Below are 21306 nucleotides of genomic sequence, written 5' to 3'. Positions count from 1 at the left end.
TCCTCTTTGAGAAACGCAAAGTAAATGGTACATTTTTATTAGTCTTGTTTGTGCGTTTTTCACAGCAACCGTTTCCACATCCAAACATCTGCATCTGAGTTACCATAGAAATATAGATTATTGAGCAGCAGTCCTGCAGCACTAAAGGCTAAATCAGCATGCTTTTGTTCTTTTCCTTTTCTTTTCCAGTGCACAACCTTTTACCCCCCTCTGAGGTTTAAAGAGATGGAATTATGATTGTTCCCTACACTTGCCTGGCAGTCCAGTAACAGGTTTCACTGCATTGTCCGTGTTCTTAGGGGTTCAAGACACCAATTATAGGTGTGGACAATGTTAGAAAAATGAGTGCGGTTATTTTCGCTCCATCTTTCATCCTGCAAGCCAGAACAACTGAGAGATGTATTGTGGGCATGCATTGTCTCTGTTTACCCCTCAGTTTGAGTGTGTGTCGTGCCAACACTGAGACAGTGTGATGCATTCTCCTCAATAGGAGGTCCAGGCAGGCAGCGATCCTGCCAGTGTGGAGATGCTGTCTCTTTCTCCACAGTGAAAGAATTGAAGCGTGTGCCCTAGAAGCCACAGCTTACATGAGGTGAAGAGGTTTCTGGGGGGGGGGGGTGTTCTATATACCAACTCATGCCTTGCAGTCTCTACTAATGAGCTGACGAGTTGAAGCAGGTGTGTTAGATTAGGGAGACATACACAGGTTTGAGAACCACTGCACTGTTGGATACAGTGTCAATCTATGGTCTAGTGCAGTGGTTCCCGATCCTGGTCCTGAATGCACCCAACTCTGCACATTCAAATGCACATGCAAATCTTCAGTGTTGGGGTGCCTCCAGGACCAGAGTTGGGAACCACTGCACTAGATCATAGTTGGCACTGTATCCAACAATGCAATACAGAGCTTACACATGCAATAGAGGTCATTATAAACACTGTAGCATACAACTGTTTGAATGGTTTCTCATTGCATACTGCATATACTATAGTTTAACATTATATTTTAAAAGTAGGCAGTAAGCAGTAGGTATTGCTAATAGATAGTATAATATGTTACCCTGACCACTAAACCAGTCATAAAGGTCTTTTTTTTTTTCTTTTTTTTTTTTTTACTGAGATTAATACATAATCTGAAAGCTGAATAAATAAGCTTTCCATTGATGTATGGTTTGTTAGAACCATATTTGGCTAACTATTTGTAAATCTGAAATCTGAGGGTGCAAAAAAAAATCTATATATTGAGAAAATCGCCTTTAAAGTTATCCTAAAGTTAGTCCTTAGCAATACATATAACTTATTAAAAAATAAGTTTTGATATGGTAGGACATTTTCTAAATATCACAATGTATTTTTGGCTATAGCTACAAATATACCCCAGCGACTTAAGACTGGATTTTGCTCCAGGGTCACTTATACTCTGTATAGGGGACAAAACTAATGCAAAAATGTATATCCAGTTAAGTATGCCAGCTGATTTTTCTCTTTGCTAATTATGACATGAAAAAAGTTGGAAATTAAATACAAACATAAAATATCCTCTTTCGTCATAACTTTTATTTTGGCATAATTACAATTTAGGAAATAATAACTTCTTTTTTTTTTATGTAGTTAAATGATTCCATAAAAGAAACATCATTTTTTTTAAATGAACATACAATATTATATTTATGTAAAAATAGTATTTTTATTATTAAACAAACTTGTCTAATGGCACATAATTGAGAAAACTTCATAGAACATTTTTCATGTAAATCAAAATGTAATATTACAGTTTGGGGCATCACAACTGTATAGTCAATATTCAGTACAGCCCATTGTAGCAGTCTATGGTGTGCAGATGCGGTAAGCTTATGTTGCATTAAATGTATTTAAGCTACTGAACAATATCCTTTAGTTTAGACAGAAATGCTAGCATACTTGTAAAAAGTAAAGAAATGAAGTTGAAGACTATAGCAGGGCTCCGGCTGAATGGCGATGTATGTGTGTGTCTGTGTGTAGAGAGGATCATCAAGGCTTAAGGATTCTGAGTGATTACCTGCTCTAGTGTCAGCGTGAACATGGGCGGCACAGGAGCTTGCCAAAATGTTTAGACAGCCTCTCGGCTAAAGTAGCGATTAAAGCAAACAATAGGCCCTGCCGATCCCCGCCACAATCGTGCGGAACATCCCTATTTACAATTCCTCAAGCAAACACTCACCAACACAATAATGAGCATGCACACACACATACACACACACACACACACACACACAGACACACACCCAGCGAGTCACGTATTCCCTTATCTTCAGCTCTACTCAAAGCATGCTCTTGTCAGATTAAAATGCTTTGTGAATTGCAGCATATTTGTGTGTCTGTCAATAATTGTAAATGAAACGAGTGTTCTGTGAAAGCAGTAATTGAAATACTAAATATAGAGGAGCTTCTTTTATACAACAAACTTCACACATTTCACACTTAGCAGAAAAAGAGCTAGCTGTCACAATTAGGGTTGAACATTTTTAACAGAACAAAGTCACAATGAAAAATATACTTTTAATCAACTTATACTGTGGGTTAATATTTTATATATATATATATATATATATATATATATATATATATATATATATATATATATATATATATTTATATATATATATATATATATATATATATATATATACATATATATATATATATATATATATATATATATATATACATATATATATATATATATATATATATATATATATATAAATTTAAATTATTACATTTAAAATAATTATCATTTTCTGAAGAAAAAAAAAGTTTCCACTAAATATATATATATATATATATATATATATATATATATATATATATATATATATATATATATATATATATATATATATATAATAATAATAATAGATCGAAATTAACCATAAAGGCAATTATGATCTATATAATAATAATAATAATAATAATAATAATAATAATAATAATAATAATAATAATAATAATAATATTATTATTTTCTGAACTTTCTATTCTATTACCCTGGGGAGGAAAAAAAAATCAGTTTTCACAAAAATATTAGGCGGCACAACAACATTGATAACATTGGTTGTTGAACAGAAAATCCGTAAACTAGAAGAATTTCTGAGGGATCATGTGACACTGAACACTGGAGGAATGATACTGAAAATTCAGCTTTACAATTAAAAAAATAAAAAGGAACTAAAAATATCATACAGAAAACCTCTATTTTAAATCATAAGAATATTACTGTATTTTTTTATCAAATAAACGCAGCCTTGTAATCATAAGGCCTTTTTTGACTGGTGAGCTGTATATACAGTATTCACACATACACATATATAACAAACAATGTCAGGTTGCAGTGTAAACACGTTGGGAGCCTTATATTTCACACGAGTCAGCATTCTGTGCCAGGGTGTGAAGAAACTACAGCCCCAAATTCCCTGTAAGTGGGTCAGCTCATGATTAGTCATCAAAAACAAATGATGTTCATTTCTCCCATTAGTAAACAAAAGCAATTATTCTATAAGTTTTGTGAGAGAAGTCTGATCCCACAGGATCTCACCATCTCCCACTGCCTTAGAGTTGGCAACAGAATAACAAGCCTTCTAATTATCACATAGTTCACTTAAACAAAGAAACAGTGACCAAAAATATTAAATATAATCTGCGCTGCAGAGAGGCCAACAAAACATTACAAGAAAAGTGTGAGGCAGATGGACATCCCTGGCAGAATGTCAACACAACTTTAGCCTTTTCAGTTGCCACAAAAATCAGGCACAGACTTCTAGACCTCAGGCTAATGACTCGTTCCTGCAGTGTCCTACTCTCTGTGAGTTTCTCATCCCCCATTAAATATGTCATTAATGTGCTGTTTGATCTATAAATCAGCTTAAAGTGTTCAAACTGCCACAGTCACTGGGATTTTAATGATTCACCACTTCCATGATAAAAAAAAAAAAAAAAAAAAAAAAAAAAAGTAAAAGCATTGTCACCTGATTTGAGAATGAGTGGGAAGAAGGAAAGTCTTGGGTGTGAAAACCACATTGGATGGCTTTGTTTATCCATGTTCATTTCACTTTAGCACATTTTTCTCCATGTGTTTGTTTGGGAACAGGAGAACATCCTGTACTGTAGGTTCTATACAGGAGTAGGCAGTGCCCCCTATAGGTGACTCCTGGTTAATATATTGCTAAAATAAATGAAAAAGGCAAAGTTCAGAATGGAATACTAGCATGTGCCTCACTGAATACTGCTACTATTACTAGTTATATATGTAAAGTAGTGTGTGACACAGAATTCATTAAGCAGCAATAAAGATTTCAAACAGCAGTATGCAGCGTTTTTGCCTTGAGACCTTTCAATGTGTTGTAATACAATATGATCAGAGAGTGTGAAAAATAAATGGGAATACAAGCTTTAGCCAAGCAACTGCCATTGAGATGAATTGCAATCTTGGCAGTTAACATTCACCAGATATGATACACTTTCTTGGATTAATAAGTGAGTGACATTTAATTATCACCTTGCAATTATTTAGCATTTGTAATGCATTATTATTATTTTTTTTTATGTCTTTACATTTGGCAGTATTGTATTAAAAATCATGGCTCATGTCACTTCCTGTTAATTTTTCAAGTTGGAAATGGATTATCAAATCAAGCACATTGTATTGTGGTATATAGTATTCAATTGCCATTCATGTGAATTATTTATGCACAATATACATACTATATTCTTCTCTATTAAACAAAATGCTAGTATCCCTATAGCTGAGAGGAATAAAATCATATTTGGAAACGGAAACAGCTTGTTTACCTTCATGCACGCATGTGTGAATGTGAGATGTTATGACATGACAGACAAGTGCAGTGGCAAACATCTGATGATGTGTGCTTGATAATATCCAATAATGCATATCAAAGACTTCAAATATGTGTATAACAGTATGTGTGTGTGTGTGTGTGAGTGCGTGTGTGTGCAAGGATGTCAGCATGCAAACCATGTGGAAAGAAAAAGGGATATAAAAAACTTTCGCTGAGATCAGCAGTCTGAGGGAGATGGGATGTTAACAGTTTGTTTGTGTCAGTGCTGTGAACTGAGGTTATTAGAGAGGATATCTCATACCTCCAAATGTCATACATCTAAAAAACCCAAAGGTGTGTTATAAAACTATGTGTGCCTGCAGATATATACATCACAACGGTGAAATATACATTTGTTGTGCCCTAGTTTTGTGTTTACTGTATGTCTTTCAGACACCCAAAAGATCATTTTACCTCTTTAGTATGGTGATATTACACAATGTAAACTAAGACATCAAACATCTCTGCTGAAAAATGAATTATTGACACAGAAAACTCACTGTAGCAGGAAAGGGCTATGCATGCTTTGCCAGTTCCAAATAAAGAGCTGTATGTGTCCTCAAACTCTGCTGTGGTTGGGACATGCCTTCCTGTCTGTTTCCAACCAGTTCTGTTCAATGCAGAGCACACTCTGATATGTTCACCTCCAATATCAAAACAATATCAAGATTGATGTATTGGCTAATACTCATGGAACAGTGTTGTGAGATTCAGTTTATGAGTTTGGTTGTGTGGTTGTGTGTTAGCATAAGAGATTCTGGCACTGTATTCAGTCACTTCAAGGGTAAGGTTCTCAATTAGTGGATCATGAACAGAAAATGGGCCGCAGGTCTGTCCTGATGGACCTTTGAGGACCTGTCCACATAAGAAAAGCCATGTCTTTGGTAAATCATAATTATCAGATACTGTAGTAAGTCATACATAATGAAAGTACAAAGTACAAGTCATAATTATGAGATAAAGAGTCAAAATTATTAGTCAATTATAAGATGAGTCAAACTTGTGACATAATTATGGAAACATGTTTAATTATGAGATACTGAGTCATAATGTCATAACTGCCAAAGGAGCAGTTGGGGGGTTCAGTTCCTTGCTCAAGGGCACCTCAGTCGTGGTATTGCCGGCCCGAGAATCGAACCCACAACCTAGGGTTAGGAGTCAAACTCTCTAACCATTAGGCCACAACTTCTCCACAGAAAATGGGAAAATGGGCACAGAAAATATAAGATAAAATTAAATATTATGACATACATATTAATGTTAATGAAAATAATATAATTGAACCATATGAAGATGCATAGTTTGGATTATCAATATTTAAATTATTGTTTTAATGTTGTGCAAGCAGTTTGGATATTGATAACCTTGTGTTGATTCTGTAACACAGTAGGCACACTAGACAACAGATTATCAATTTAACCGGTATTATTAATGTGTTTACATTAGTATGATAAACAATTTTGGTGCTGTGATCAGCCACCAATTCTTGCCCAATGTACAATCTGGCTCCTGAAGCAAAACCACTTAAGATACACTGGAACACATGGTTAAACATATACTAAACATGTACTTTTAAAGAAAATTTGATTTCTATTCCAGGTGCATTTTTGTTAAAATAAATGCATTATGTTAATATTTTAAAAAAATATTAGATTTGTTTAACAAATCTTTGCTAAACAAAAGTGTTGTTACTGGATGCATGGATTTCACTCTTGATTAATAATTATGTTAAGTTTTGTGTTATATATATAGATAATCAACAAAACAAAGCAGAGTTGTTTTCGGACAACCCTATTTTCAACCCATTCTCACTCCAAAGGCGTCAAAAACCGAAGCATGGTCAAGCGCCCCTAGCGTCACTTTTATGACGCCAAATGTGCCTCTCGGCGTCGAATATCGAAGCACTACGACTTTCATTGCTTTCAATGGGAAACTTTTGGCGTCAGAATTCGAGACGAGGACATGAGATGTTTATCGCTATGAAATCACGTGCAAGAAGTCTCATTCAGCACACATCGCGATACTTGTTCCACAGTTTGGGTGAGTAGTCGTATATACGCTCTTTTAATGCCTTTTATAAAATGTATTCTGTCTTATTTATTAATCAAATTAGTACCATATGTTTAATCGCTGTATTATATCGGTCATCCGCGGCTTTGAGTTTCATTGCGTTTAAATAAATGAACACAGCTGCTAATTAGTCTGATTAAACTCTATCTGCCACGTGACGTGCCATAGACCTTCGAACAGTTTTATATTATTATTAATTTCAGGATCAATGATGTAAGTTGTATTTGTAGTAAAATCATGGTAATCACGACACTTACAATAGTAATAAATGAAATGTGAAGTTAAAACACAGTAAACAGGACATTAGTAACTGTAACTGTAGTTTTACTATGGTATATTAATAATCAATACAACAATACAATAATCACCAAACCAGCTATGTTTGTATCACTGTAATGTTAGTGTTTTTATGTGCTTTTATATGACAGATATCACAGTAATCATATGTTCTCTAGCATGCTTTTAATACCTTTTAATGTAAAACATGTATTTTTCCATTTTGCAGTTCATTCATATCAGTTTATATTTATATATATATTTATTATATCTAAATATTTTGCTCACAGATCATTATTAACATTCTTTATATAATTCAATTTTATTTACTCTCCCCATTTTATTTTTATTTTTAGCTGAAAAGACGTAAAGGCAGTCAGCCCAGTGGTGTTTCTGGAGAGCTATTTCCTGGAGAAGACAGAAAGCTGCGGAGGCAGATATTTGCAGCAGTTAGTCTGTGATAGTTTGTCTCTTTTATCAAACATTCCTGCTGTTATAATTTGTACAGCATTTGTTGTTTCTTAATCTGTTGCACTGTCCAAATACCCACACTTGCCATCTTTGCACTTGACCACTTGATTACTTATTTGACGTCTTTCCTGTATTTTGCCTAGTGTTCAAGTGAGCATGATGACCACAAGTGTGTGTCGAACTTTTCATGACCTGATGACTGTGTTTCCCAATCCTGATCCTGGAGAACCCCAGCACTGCACAGTTTTGGTGTCTCTCTTATCTGCCTTGGAGTCTTCACTGATGAGCTGACATCTCAAATGTGCAGTGTTGGGGTTCTCCAGGACCAGGATTGGGAGCCACTGCCTTATGGGACACTTATGTGTTTACAGAGATTTTTAATATCTAATTATCAATATTTCACTGTTACTGTACATTGGACAGCTTCCCATGACCTCTTGTGAGATCTCGGCAAAAAGTCTGACGATTTATTCCAAAACATGATGCATGATGGGATACACTAAGCTTTGTATAGTGCTCCGGAGCAGTATTGGAGAGGTTTAGTGTGTGTTAAGGACGCTGTGCTTTGGCATTATTAAGACCGGGGACAGTCTCGTTCACACACTGTCATGTACACACACTCTCAAGTGGCCAAGACTGCAAGTGTGGGTATCTGGACAGGGTCAAAGTCTTAAAAATGATCCCTAAACACATCACAGTCTTAATAATCCAGTTTAACACTTGTATGATATTGTACAAGCCCCAGGACGGTCTCATCTGACACTATCATAGAATTCATATGACTATAGCTTGCTAATAATTACTTGCTTTCAATAATGGATGCATTTAACATATAATTATACAGCATCTTTACAGAGGCTGCTTTTATGGTCTAAACAAAACACAGTGTAATGTATAAGTTGAATGTAATTTAATATTTCCTTCCTTTCTGTCTTACAGGATTGTTTGAGGATAACGCTGTAGCTCCATCATGCACAAGGACTCACCTCGTTAACTCTTTATCCCCCGCACACACAGAAATGGTCCCTGGATCAGTGATTAGACTTTGCAGTGGTTTGATTTTTGCAGAAGATGTAACTTTGTTTTAATTATAAGCTCATAATGAATACATTACAGAACCAGTGATGAAAACAATAGTTAAAAATAGTGCTCCATATTAAAAATATATTGCACACTTGACATGCATGTCTTCATGGTGTTTTTTTGTGAGTTTGAAACATTTACATTGTGTTGTATAGCATTTTGGTCACAACACTTTTTCCAGTGTTCTCTGAAAGACATACTGTATTTACTGTTTTGTTTTTTAATAAAAGCATTTTCATTTGAATACTGAAAATAGTTAATGTTTACAACATAACTGCCTTTTTATTCTTTATGGTGGCAAAAACGAGCTTGGTGACAGAGGATGCAGTGTAGTAATTTGGGCATGTTGTCTTTAAATGAGTTTGACATATAAATAAATAATGGAAGATCCTTACAAAAATATGCATGTTTATTATGCTTTATGTATTATTTGTTCATTCATTCATTCATTCATTTATAATTTCAGTTTTTATTCCTAGAGTTCAAATGGTAGAGAATGGTAAATCACAGAAACACAAATGTGAACAATTTTAACTTTAAAACACAATGTAATATACAATGTAAATTTTAGAAGCACGTCATTTGATTAGTAAATATATTTGTCTTTGGTCAAAAAAAAAATACAAATCTTAAAAATGTGTCTTATATTTATTATAGAGGAATCTGTCTGTTGGATACAACTGCGACTGCTGGGCATGTGCACATCAATATTGCCCAATGTTTGTCAAGCTGAACAACGGAGGAAGGGGAAGACGTTAATAAAACAGAATCTAATAAGTAGCAAGCTTAATCTATTGTTAACCGAATCTATCCCTTCAGCCGAAAAACGAAAGACGTCGGTCATACATGGATAAGGAAGTGTGACGCTACTGCTCAGCTTTGATGTCATTTGGCTATGAATTTTCAGGACAGTCTGTGGTTGGACTATCTTTTAACCCATATTAAACAGCGCATCATGTTAAAAAGTATGTTTTGCTGCTATCATCACATTAGTAATATATTAAGTCAACAATGAAGTGTTGCTATCTTGACAAAAATGACATCTTTAGCGAGATCCTAATCCTAACCCTAAGCAAACTTCAATGAACTACAAAAAACAGCCCCCTAGTGTTGCCTTTGCATAGATAGAATGACGGAGGCTTGTGGGTAATGTAGTTTAAAACTTTTTATTAACGAAACGAAATAAATTATTTATTTTAAGGAAAACTGGATATCTAAATATGTTTATTGTGCAAACCTCTATGATATATTTGAGAGGCAGGCTGAAATGTTGTATTTTACAGTGAGCAATATTTAAAATGCCTTTATGTCAGCTTTCCATTTATTTCTGAAAACTGAGCTCAACATTATTTTATCAGCATAGCATAAGTAATAATCCTGCCCATTTTCTCTTTGATATGTTAATTGGATTCTGATTTACAGCCATTTGAAAAGTACAGTTTTGGGCTCTTCCGGGGGGTGCTACTGGGCCCCTGGGGGTAGAAGGGCAGTAAAACCTACATATATGTATTCTCCTCATCATGGACAACAAACTGAGCTGAGTCACATTTATATCTGACAGTTTTCATAGTCCTCTGTTTTCTATTCTATTCATCATGACTATTATACCTTTTGACAGGACATTGTGAGGCCATCTGATGAAACATTGAAAAATTAGAAAGAAATGATTTAATAATGAAAATAATAGATTATTTATTTGATTTTTGAAGTAAATGGCAAGAAATATAATGGATGAACCTGCAACAACTTGCCTTTATCTATTCCCCACCTGTAAAGCAGTAATCAAGGACAATGTATACACATTGTGATACTTCACTATTACACAAGGACAAATTCATGCATATATATATACTATAACTATTTAGCAAAAATCAGTGTAAAAATGTCCTCCTCACCCCAGTATCTTGCTCCTCAGGTGCTGGACATCAGTAATGTGCCTGCTCTTGGTTTTAATGCAGTACAAGATCCACGTTGATCATTCCTGCTACATTCTCAGTTATCCCTCAAGTGTTTGTAACAATAAAGCCCATGGCACCATCTTGTAATGCAGAATAATTAATCTCGTAACTCCCTTTATTTCACTAAAAAATTTGCATATTTGTTACTAAAATATGAAAAAATTACTTTCTGGTGTACTGATGTCACAGATGTTATTAATCCGATCAAAAATGTTTATGTCTTAAATAAAAAAATAATCCCAATAATTAATATGTCGTTTTTCCTAGTCTAAAATAAACACATATCAGCCTACCTAGTAAAATTATGTATTTACCAAGAATCTTCAGAACACAATATTCACCATTTTCATTTTATTGAAGCATAGACTATAAAGTTGATAAAGTAGCATCAAGACAAATAAGATTCAATGAAAATAATTATCATCAAAAATACATTAACCTCATATATAAATCAGTTCACACAGATGAGTGATGAAATGTCCTTAAAAGTCACACAGTCCCATCCAGTCAACTGTGATACAGATCATGTGATACATATAAGACATGAGATACTGTTCCAGAAAATAATGATTCCCATCATCACATCTAAACTGGTTTCATCTCCCCATCGTGTTCTTCTTCTCTCGTGTCTGGAAACAGTTTGTGGTTGATATCCAGCACTGATGTGGTGTAGCTTGTTCTCAGCCAAAGGATCTCTCAGTCCTAAGATCCCAGACCTGGTCAAAATGAAACAAACAATCCAGATGAAGTTGTTTAATGGACAGAGAGCTCAGCTTATGTTCTGTGTGATTTTAGCAGTGTGAGCAACTATGACCCTTGTAGTACTGTACACTTACCATTCTTCAAGCTGTTTTGAGACCTTTTGAGAAGCTTTTTCTCTGAAGAGAATTTAGCACATCCTCTTCTTTCACTCCTTTCAAGAGCATCACTTGGTCAAAACCCCTCATTTGGCTGATAAGATCATCTGTACAAATTAAAATACTGCAATAAAAATTAAAGAATTAAGAAAAAGTTACAGAGGCAAAGTTACTTGGCTTGCTCATGAGACTCCATTAGCATGTGTAGTTCTCAGAGACTCTAGAATTCATCTATTGTTGCAGTAAATGTGTTTTCTTCCTCTAGAATCTTTCTCCAAAGTTCCTGACTTCTCTCACAAATGTATTTTAGTCTGTGCAGTGTAAGGCCTGGCTTCAAACCAATCCACTATCAATTCACAATTTATAACATAACATTTAGAAAACAATGAAATAATGTACATTGGTGTTTATATCAACTAAACAAATTTCATGATACTTGTCTACTCTTAAAACAGGTGGTGTGTTTTTAAAAACATAATATTAAAAATGTCCAGTCACACTTACATGTGACACTGCTAACATGCTGTAATTGTAATAGTAAAAAAAGAAATCAAGGGTGACATGACCAGTTCTGTGAGAGATCATCATAAAATGTTGTATAACACAGCATTGCTTCAACACACACATACCAGAGGATTTCTGTTTGTTTGAGCACAAGATGGCCATCTTCATTCCTCATCCTGAGCAAATCATTTCCTTGGTCTTCCTTCTCTTCTGTGAAACAAGATAATCTCTACTTACTCTGTGTGCAATTAATATTGCTCATTAAATATAATTAAGTTAATTTAAAGTAAGATTCAGACCAGAGCATTTGAGGAGTAAATGTTGATTAAAAAAAATATTCTAAACAAATGTACCTGGGAAGAGGTGATCATGGCAAGAGTCGCTGAGACTCAGTAATAGCTTTTTTAGTTTTTAGGAAGGTTTGTGAGGGTTGGCTCTTGAGTGAGCTGTTGAGCTTGATATTTTAGACCTGAAAAAGAAGAACAGCATTAGGATTATCTGCAAAAAATCCTGTAAGACAGATAGAAGGAAATATTATTAATTACGTGCAACTTGTACATTACACCTCTGTATAATTATATGTTAAATGCATCCATTATTGAAAGCAAGTAATTAATAGCAAGCTATAGTCATATGAATTCTATTGATAGTGTCAGATGAGACCGTCCTGGGGCTTGTACAATATCATACAAGTGTTAAACTGGATTATTAAGACTGTGATGTGTTTAGGGATCATTTTTAAGACTTTGACCCTGTCCAGATACCCACACTTGCAGTCTTGGCCACTTGAGAGTGTGTGTACATGACAGTGTGTGAACGAGACTGTCCCCGGTCTTAATAATGCCAAAGCACAGCGTCCTTAACACACACTAAACCTCTCCAATACTGCTCCGGAGCACTATACAAAGCTTAGTGTATCCCATCATGCATCATGTTTTGGAATAAATCGTCAGACTTTTTGCCGAGATCTCACAAGAGGTCATGGGAAGCTGTCCAATGTACAGTAACAGTGAAATATTGATAATTAGATATTAAAAATCTCTGTAAACACATAAGTGTCCCATAAGGCAGTGGCTCCCAATCCTGGTCCTGGAGAACCCCAACACTGCACATTTGAGATGTCAGCTCATCAGTGAAGACTCCAAGGCAGATAAGAGAGACACCAAAACTGTGCAGTGCTGGGGTTCTCCAGGATCAGGATTGGGAAACACAGTCATCAGGTCATGAAAAGTTTGACACACACTTGTGGTCATCATGCTCACTTGAACACTAGGCAAAATACAGGAAAGACGTCAAATAAGTAATCAAGTGGTCAAGTGCAAAGATGGCAAGTGTGGGTATTTGGACAGTGCAACAGTTTAAGAAACAACAAATGCTGTACAAATTATAACAGCAGGAGTGTTTGATAAAAGGGACAAACTATCACAGACTAACTGCTGCAAATATCTGCCTCCGCAGCTTTCTGTCTTCTCCATTTCTGAAGGAATCCCTCTCCAGAAACACCACTGGGCTGACTGCCTTTACGTCTTTTCAGCTAAAAATAAAAATAAAATGGGGAGAGTAAATAAAATTGAATTATATACAGAATGTTAATAATGATCTGTGAGCAAAATATTTAGATATAATATATATATATAAATATATATATAAATATAAACTGATATGAAAGAACTGCAAGATGGAAAAATGCATGTTTTATTATTTATTTTTAATTTGATTTTTTTTTTGTATTTACATTAAAAGGTATTAAAAGCATGCTACAGAACATATGATTACTGTGATATCTGTCATATAAAAGCACATAAAAACACTAACATTACAGTGATACAAACATAGCTGGTTTGGTGATTATTGTATTGTTGTATTGATTATTAATATACCATAGTAAAACTACAGTTACAGTTACTAATGTCCTGTTTACTGTGTTTTAACTTTACATTTCATTTATTACTATTGTAAGTGTCGTGATTACCATGATTTTACTACAAATACAACTTACATCATTGATCCTGAAATTAATAATAATATAAAACTGTTCGAAGGTCTATGGCACGTCACGTGACAGATAGAGTTTAATCAGACTAATTAGCAGCTGTGTTCATTTATTTAAACGCAATGAAACTCAAAGACAGCCGCGGATGACCGATATAATACAGCGATTAAACATATGGCACTAGTCTGATTAATAAATAAGACAGAATACATTTTATAAAAGGCATTAAAAGAGCGTATATACGACTACTCACCCAAACTGTGGAACTGATAGCAAGTATCGCGATGTGTGCTGAATGAGACTTCTTGCACGTGATTTCATAGCGATAAACATCTCATGTCCTCGTGTCGAATTCTGACGCCAAAAGTTTCCCATTGAAAGCAATGAAGGTCGTAGTGCTTCGATATTCGACGCCGAGAGGCACATTTGGCGTCATAAAAGTGACGCTAGGGGCGCTTGACCATGCTTCGGTTTTTGACGCCTTTGGAGTGAGAATGGGTTGCTATTTTATGCAAAATACTCCTGAGAATAAGCGTGTACAAAAATGTACAAAATGTCACATATTAAGTAGACCAGAATTGCTTTTCAGATGTTTTTAAATGCATACAAAACATCATATTTCACGGTCCATTTCACTGCTGAAAATTCAAAGTTGCCATCAGAATAAAATACATTTTTAAATATATTAAAATAGAAAATAGCTTTTTTAAATTGCAATAATAGTTCACAATATTTCTATTCTGAGCTACAGTACCGCCACACGTAGGACATCTGCAGGAAGTGAATCCTCGTACAAAGATTCAGTGTGTCCCATTTAATTCTAGTCTTGAAAAGAGGATGAGAAAAGTTGTGTTAGTATAATACTGTTCCCAACACAAACAAACCAAGCTCCTATTAAAAATGCATCATCCTATTTCAGTTTCCTAAAGAGGAGAGTGCATGAGCGAGTGAGTGAGCGAGTATCTGATGGGCTCGAACCCAAAAAAAGAGCCTTTCATGAAAACTCAGAGCTATTTCACAGGCCAAGGCTAACAGGCGCACTGTAACAACAAAAAGAAGTGCACGTTTTCCGGGTGCTTCACATTGTAATCTTATTTAGATGAAGGCAAACTGCATTACACTACGAAAAGCTTCGAGCAAGTTCTGCATACTAATAGGAGGGTGTATTGATATCGTGCAGAGAAGCCCTGAGGATTAAAGGCCTGACTTTAATAATAGCTATTGATTTCACAAAGATCCTCTTAAGTAAGAATAGAATAATGCAGTATTTGGCTGTGTGAGCAAAATGTCTGCTGGAGTTTCTATTGGTTGCCATGGATAAGCAAAGATCCCAAACGCTAATGGAAATAAAAATGAACTTTACATCAAAGTGCTCTAACATCTACACTGTGAGCTGCAGTGGAAATTCACCAGAGGATGGTGACGCTACATTTTTAAGCCGCTTTTGGAAATAATCATGAGGAGAATGCTAATGGTAGACATATTTACATTGTATTGAACGGCTCCGAGCATCTGCACCCACACAATGGATGGTGCTTGTTTTAGGATCAGGTGCGCAATTGTTCAATTCCCTCGACTGGCGTTGACGGCTTGGGCTGCGATCGTCTGGATTTCTCGGCGGGCACTCACACCAGTGTAAGGAGGGAGCGAATTACCATATCAAAGAGTTCACTAGCATGAAGTACTGAATTTTAAGTGTCTTTTGTTCTGGTAACGTTCAAGTGTCAGCATGCACAGATAAGGAAATAAGCATTTCACTCACGTACACATATACACGTACTGTCTGAACTACTAACACCTTTCCTGAGGCCTTTGATCTTGCGTGTTGATTAACGTTCTCCAAAGCTTTCAGATTCTCCGACCTATTGTATCTGTTACAAATGCATAGATATGCACACACAATACACTCAGTTTAGTCTTTTGTGAAAAAAATTGGAACCAACACCACACACATGCACACACACGTTTTCTTTTTCTTTTTTTTTTGTGAAAAGTGGGTTCATCCCATAGGCGTAATGGTTTTTATACTGTACAAACTGTATATCCTATGGCCCTTCACCAACCCTACCCCTAACCCTAACCCTACTTTCTTACTTTCTCAAAAAAACTCATTCTGATTTATAAGCATTTTGAACAATTGGGACATGGGTTATGTCCTCATAAGTCACCCTCTCCTTGTAATACCTGTGTCATACCCATGTCATTATACAGAGTTGTTTCCTGATATGTCACAAAAACATGCCCACACACACAAACACACATATATAATAGAATTTGTTTTATTGATTTTTGTTCAGGTGTTTTAACGTTTTTGTTTTGCACTTTGTTGCATTGTGTTGATAGTTCATGAAAGTGTCCATAATATATATAAATGTGTGTTGGTGTGTTTCCTGTTTTTCTATCTGATTACAAATGTAGTGAAAAAAATATATATTTATATTTAATATTTTAAATGTAATTAATCCATGTGATGCAGCTGAATTTTCAGCATCGTCGGTGTCACGTGATCCTTCAGAAATCGTTCTAATTATGTATGTGTTGCTATAGAAACTTTTCTTATTATCAACTGTTGTACTATTTTTTTTTTATATATTCTTTAATGAACAGAAAGTTGAAAATAACAATTAACTTGAATTAGAAATATTTTGTCACTGTAACCAAACAAATTACAGTCTTTTTGACCCCAAATTATTCAACAGTATCCTATTAGCAACACCAGAAAATTCATACAGTTCAGCGTATTTACTTCTAGAGCGCAGGATGTGGCATTTGTAATGTCACATATGATTAACTATAATTAGACCATAAAAAATTTTTTAAAAAAATACTATTTATAGTATTAAACACTCCTGTGGGAATTCACCTCCAGTTATTAATCATTTTACATAATATGCTTGTGAGGAACAACTGTAACATCTGAAGTGCAATGAAAAATAAATGTTAAATCAGTGATCCGTCAACCCCCATACAATCAAATATTTAGAATTACATTCTGTCTGTAGCTTGAATGTGTGTGTGTGTGAGTGTGAGTGTGTGTGTGTCATTTCAACACTGATGGCTAAGGTTTTCTGCGTGTCCCTTGAGTTATTGTCCTGTTACTGTGACCTATAATTGAAGATCAATGCTTCGTAATGAAAACACTCACTAGAGGTGACATCAACCATTAAGTTAAATAATGTTGATGTGTGTAATTCATCTGTTTTCTTGATAGATAATAGTTATCGGATGTTTGATGTGCAAAATGTGGTTATTTTGTCAAGAACACAAGATTTTCTGTCTGATTGTGGCAGCAAATCAATAGATGGAGCTGAGAATTAGCTAGAAACCACCTTGTAGTCTCAATTCATTCATTCACTGCCAGATATTTTGATTTTAAATATGAATGTTTGACATGTTATTTTTTTTTTTTCAACCTGATCCATATTGAGTGACAGAAATGAAAAAATGCACATTTTGTAAAAAAAAAAAAAAAAAAAAAGTAGGCTAATAATCCAGGATGCTATATCCTAACACAGGTGAATATTTTCTTGATGAATATATTCTTTCTCATTTCAGTTTTGTCTTAACTACTCAAGTGTAATCAGTAAGTGGCTGTACAAATATGTATATGCAATTAAAAGCAACAGCTCTATTTCTCATGGTCAAGGGTTTAGTGCTGATGGCACGATATAAAGCATTGAGGACCTTTACGAGAAAAAGCCGTCGTAAACACTAGTCTTCGTATTGTGATTCGGTTTGATCACAACTATAGTGACACACTTGAACAGCCTTTCATTAGTTTTGAGTCACTGTCATTACCCTTCCTGCGTCTTTTCTCTCTTTCTCTCTCTTTTCCCCGTCTCGTTGTAAAGTCATTAACTGAGGCTGATGGGGTGATGTGGCCACTCACACACACTAAAAGGGCAATGATGCTCTTGACATTCTTCTAGGCTAAACCTCCTCACCTCCAATAATCCTGCAGCTTCCTCTGACATTTAATCACCATTCACGTCCACCGTCCACCATCAATACTGGACACGAGCGGCGGGAGGGACGCCATGTCTGGTTCACCCTTTTCACCTCACATCTCAGGCCTGTCGGGAAAACTCAAATGGGAATCTGATGTACATGGTTGTGGAACAGGTGTTGATTTGATGTGCGTAAAGGAGCGCTTCTTAGTTTTTTCTCTTTATTCATTATTCAATCAATAAAAAGTGCTTACCAGGGTTGCATTTATAGTATCTGAAGAAAAATGCAGTTAAAATGTAAAAAGTTGAAACATTACCACATTTAAAAGAACTGGTTACTGTTTAATATATTTGAACATGTAATTTTTAAAGCTGAGTTTTCAGCATAATTACTCCAGTGTTGTCACGTGATACCTCAAAAATCATTAGAATATTATGTGTTTTGTGTGTGTGTGTGTATATAATTTTTTATCACATAATGGTGATTCATTGATGAATGAAATGATTAAAAAAACAGCATTAAAAAAAAAAATAATAAGGAATTTATGTAACTAACTTATGCAGCAAACTTTTGATTGGCAGTGTATCACAATTTCCACAAATATTAAGCAGCAAAATACAACATTGGTTATAATAAGAAATGCTTCTTGAGCAGGAATTGCTTTGGCATATAAGCCAAAGAAGCCTTGGAGTGAAAATTCAGCTTTGCATCAAGTTAAAATAACATATAAAGACAACATTATTTTAAAATATTTCATTTTTCTCATTATTTGTAATTTTTAATGGACTGTTGGACAGGTTTTTTTTTTTTTTTTTAATCTGTAACTCAGATGTATCAGATATTTAATTATTTTATTATATTGGAATATATCATATTCTGAAAAAAAGGAAGATAGTTTGACATTTGTCTGACTGTAGCAAATATCCAGTTTTTATGAAGTAACATTAGTGCAGAGGTGAGGCAGATGCTGTTTAGTATCTCTAGCTCTCTATTTTGTAATGTTCTCTATTTTTTTACGAATTAATTTATACCAAAGCAAAGCTGTTATATGGCCATGTTGTATATAAGCTTAAGTGACCTTGAAAAGTCACTCTGGGGGAGTATAAATGAAAATATCGTCATGGGGTGAAAGTAAATCACAATCGTGCGGGCCTTTCTCAGGCAATGTGACTGTGAAGATCCAGCCATAATTTAATATGGGCATCACTAAAGGTCCCTTTGAGGGAACCAAGATGGAAAATAACCACATGAAATGGCAGTCAGAGAGCAATTTATAGCTTTTGTTTCAAATTAGAAGCTATACAAAGACTATGTGTCCTGATTGAAACGAGGGACGTGGCGTAATGTCATCAGGATAGAAATACAGTTATGCTAGCGTTGTGCATATTAAAGAAGACTGAAGTCCTCCACATGTCCTTTTTTTCTGAAAAGCAAGCTATTTTCCCTGCAAACTGCCTTTCTGTCATTTTTCTGTTGCTTGCAACCTTCATATCAATGCATCTTTTAGCCTCTAAAGGCCAAAGAGTGGCGTCTCCCTGGGACACAGAAGGCCATAGGCTAGTTTGAATAATTAGATAAATATATTTTATGTAAAATGACTTGGTTCCTAATTACTTGTGGGCAACTGTGGGCTTTTTTCCGCTGTATTATGTAGTTAAGACTTCAGTAATACCAATGAGTCTGTTTTCATGTCAACAAGAACTTTAGCTAATTAGCAACTGCAGGTTTTGGAGGTTGACTTTCACCTAATTGGGAGTCTAATTAGCACCATTTGATTTAGTTGACGAGGAAACTTCAGCAAGGACCATCTGACACCACCAAATCCCAAATGATCCCAAGTTTCCACTCACCCAAAGTTGACGTCTTTTCCTTTCGCTGCTAAACAGCTGTTTGCTTTAGTGTAAAATACATATTAGTTCCATATAGAGTGCTTATGCTGTGTATTTACAGATCTGCGGTTGTTATTCATTTCTACCTATGGTGTTTGTTTTCATCTGTAGATGATACAGAAGTAAATTGCTCATGATGGAAACCGTATACAGGTCAGATATATGATCTTTGTCTCCTTTGCCCTATCGCCATCTCCCAGAGAGACAGACTGACAGAGAGAGATTGTACAACAGCACTGTATGATTTTCATCTCTAGATGGGCTGCTTTGATTTAGTTGTGCAAGACCACAATCATCCACACACGGACATTTTACGGCTGTCATACTGACGACAGACAAGCTTTGATTTAAATGAACCGAAGTGAGAATTTAAAGATAGATTTCAGAAAAAAAGGGGTCTTGAATCAACAGGATGGGGAGCAAAATCAGGGGAAAATGTGCATGGGAGCGGGAGAGAACCATTTCTGGAGAGCCTGTTGTTTGTTTGACATGCCTGAAAGCAATTGTGACACACTCGAGATCTGAGAAAGACCCCGCATTCAGAATGATCAAAGCGAGCAATTTATGCAAAAGATAAAACGCAAATAAAATTAAAAAAAATAAGCTTTAATGTAAGACCTCAATGAGTGGCCAGTACGGAGAACGCTGTCTGTTAGCGTCTTTTTTTTTTAACCTGATGCTATAGTTACAAACTCCCTGTTTCTCTTTCCCCAGCCGTTGGACTATGAGACCAAAAAAGCATACACATTTAAAGTGGAGGCCTCCAATGCACACCTGGATCCACGGTTCCACAATTTTGGCCCGTTCAAAGACACAGCGACAGTGAAGATAAACGTTCTGGATGTGGATGAGCCTCCGGTCTTCAGCAAACCCTTCTACACGATGGATGTTTATGAGGACACGCCACAGGGCACCATCATAGGAGCTGTGACAGCACAGGATCTCGACGCAGGAAACAGTCCAGTCAGGTATTCAAACATAGCACATATATAAAAAACAAGACTATAGGAACTCGTCCTCAGTCCTTGCAAGAAGCGAGCCATCACTATTGTGCCTTTGAGCACATTTAGAGGATGTTACAGACTTAAAGGGATAGTCACCCAAAAATGAAAAATCTTGCATTAATAATAATGACCTTCATTCATCTTCGAAAAACAAATAAAGGTTTTTTTTTTTTTTTTTGATGAACTCCAAAAGCTCTCTGATCAAGGTCCAGAAACGTAGTAAGGATTTTGTTGAAATAATCCATGTGACATCAGGGGTTCAACCGTAATAGTACGAAGCTACAAGAATACTTTCTGTATTCAAAGAAAACAAAAATGACGTCTTTATTCAACAATTTGTCTCCTCCGAGTCACACTGGAACCATTTTGGAGAGGATCA

The 21306-nt window shown here is 35.3% G+C and overlaps 1 protein-coding gene and 1 long non-coding RNA gene across 2 annotated transcripts in view; one reads left to right on the top strand and one right to left on the bottom strand.

Annotated features, from left to right (window-relative positions):
- LOC127969587 (cadherin-12-like) overlaps window positions 1-21306 on the top strand; it is a 124848-nt gene that overhangs the window by 82847 nt on the left and 20695 nt on the right. The window contains exon 7 of the mRNA XM_052571666.1: window positions 20638-20891. Within this exon, the coding sequence (XP_052427626.1) occupies window positions 20638-20891 (254 nt within the window). The remainder of the gene's footprint in view (window positions 1-20637; window positions 20892-21306) is intronic.
- Window positions 12493-14585, bottom strand: LOC127969588 (uncharacterized). Its single transcript, XR_008156327.1, has 3 exons — window positions 14340-14585; window positions 13528-13627; window positions 12493-12562 (listed from the first exon to the last, which is right to left on the bottom strand). It is a non-coding gene; the product is annotated as an uncharacterized LOC127969588 (long non-coding RNA).

The sequence above is a fragment of the Carassius gibelio genome, chromosome B12 (assembly GCF_023724105.1).
Source record: "Carassius gibelio isolate Cgi1373 ecotype wild population from Czech Republic chromosome B12, carGib1.2-hapl.c, whole genome shotgun sequence".
Classification (NCBI taxonomy): Eukaryota; Metazoa; Chordata; class Actinopteri; order Cypriniformes; family Cyprinidae; genus Carassius; species Carassius gibelio.
This window is presented reverse-complemented; position numbering and strand designations above follow the sequence as displayed.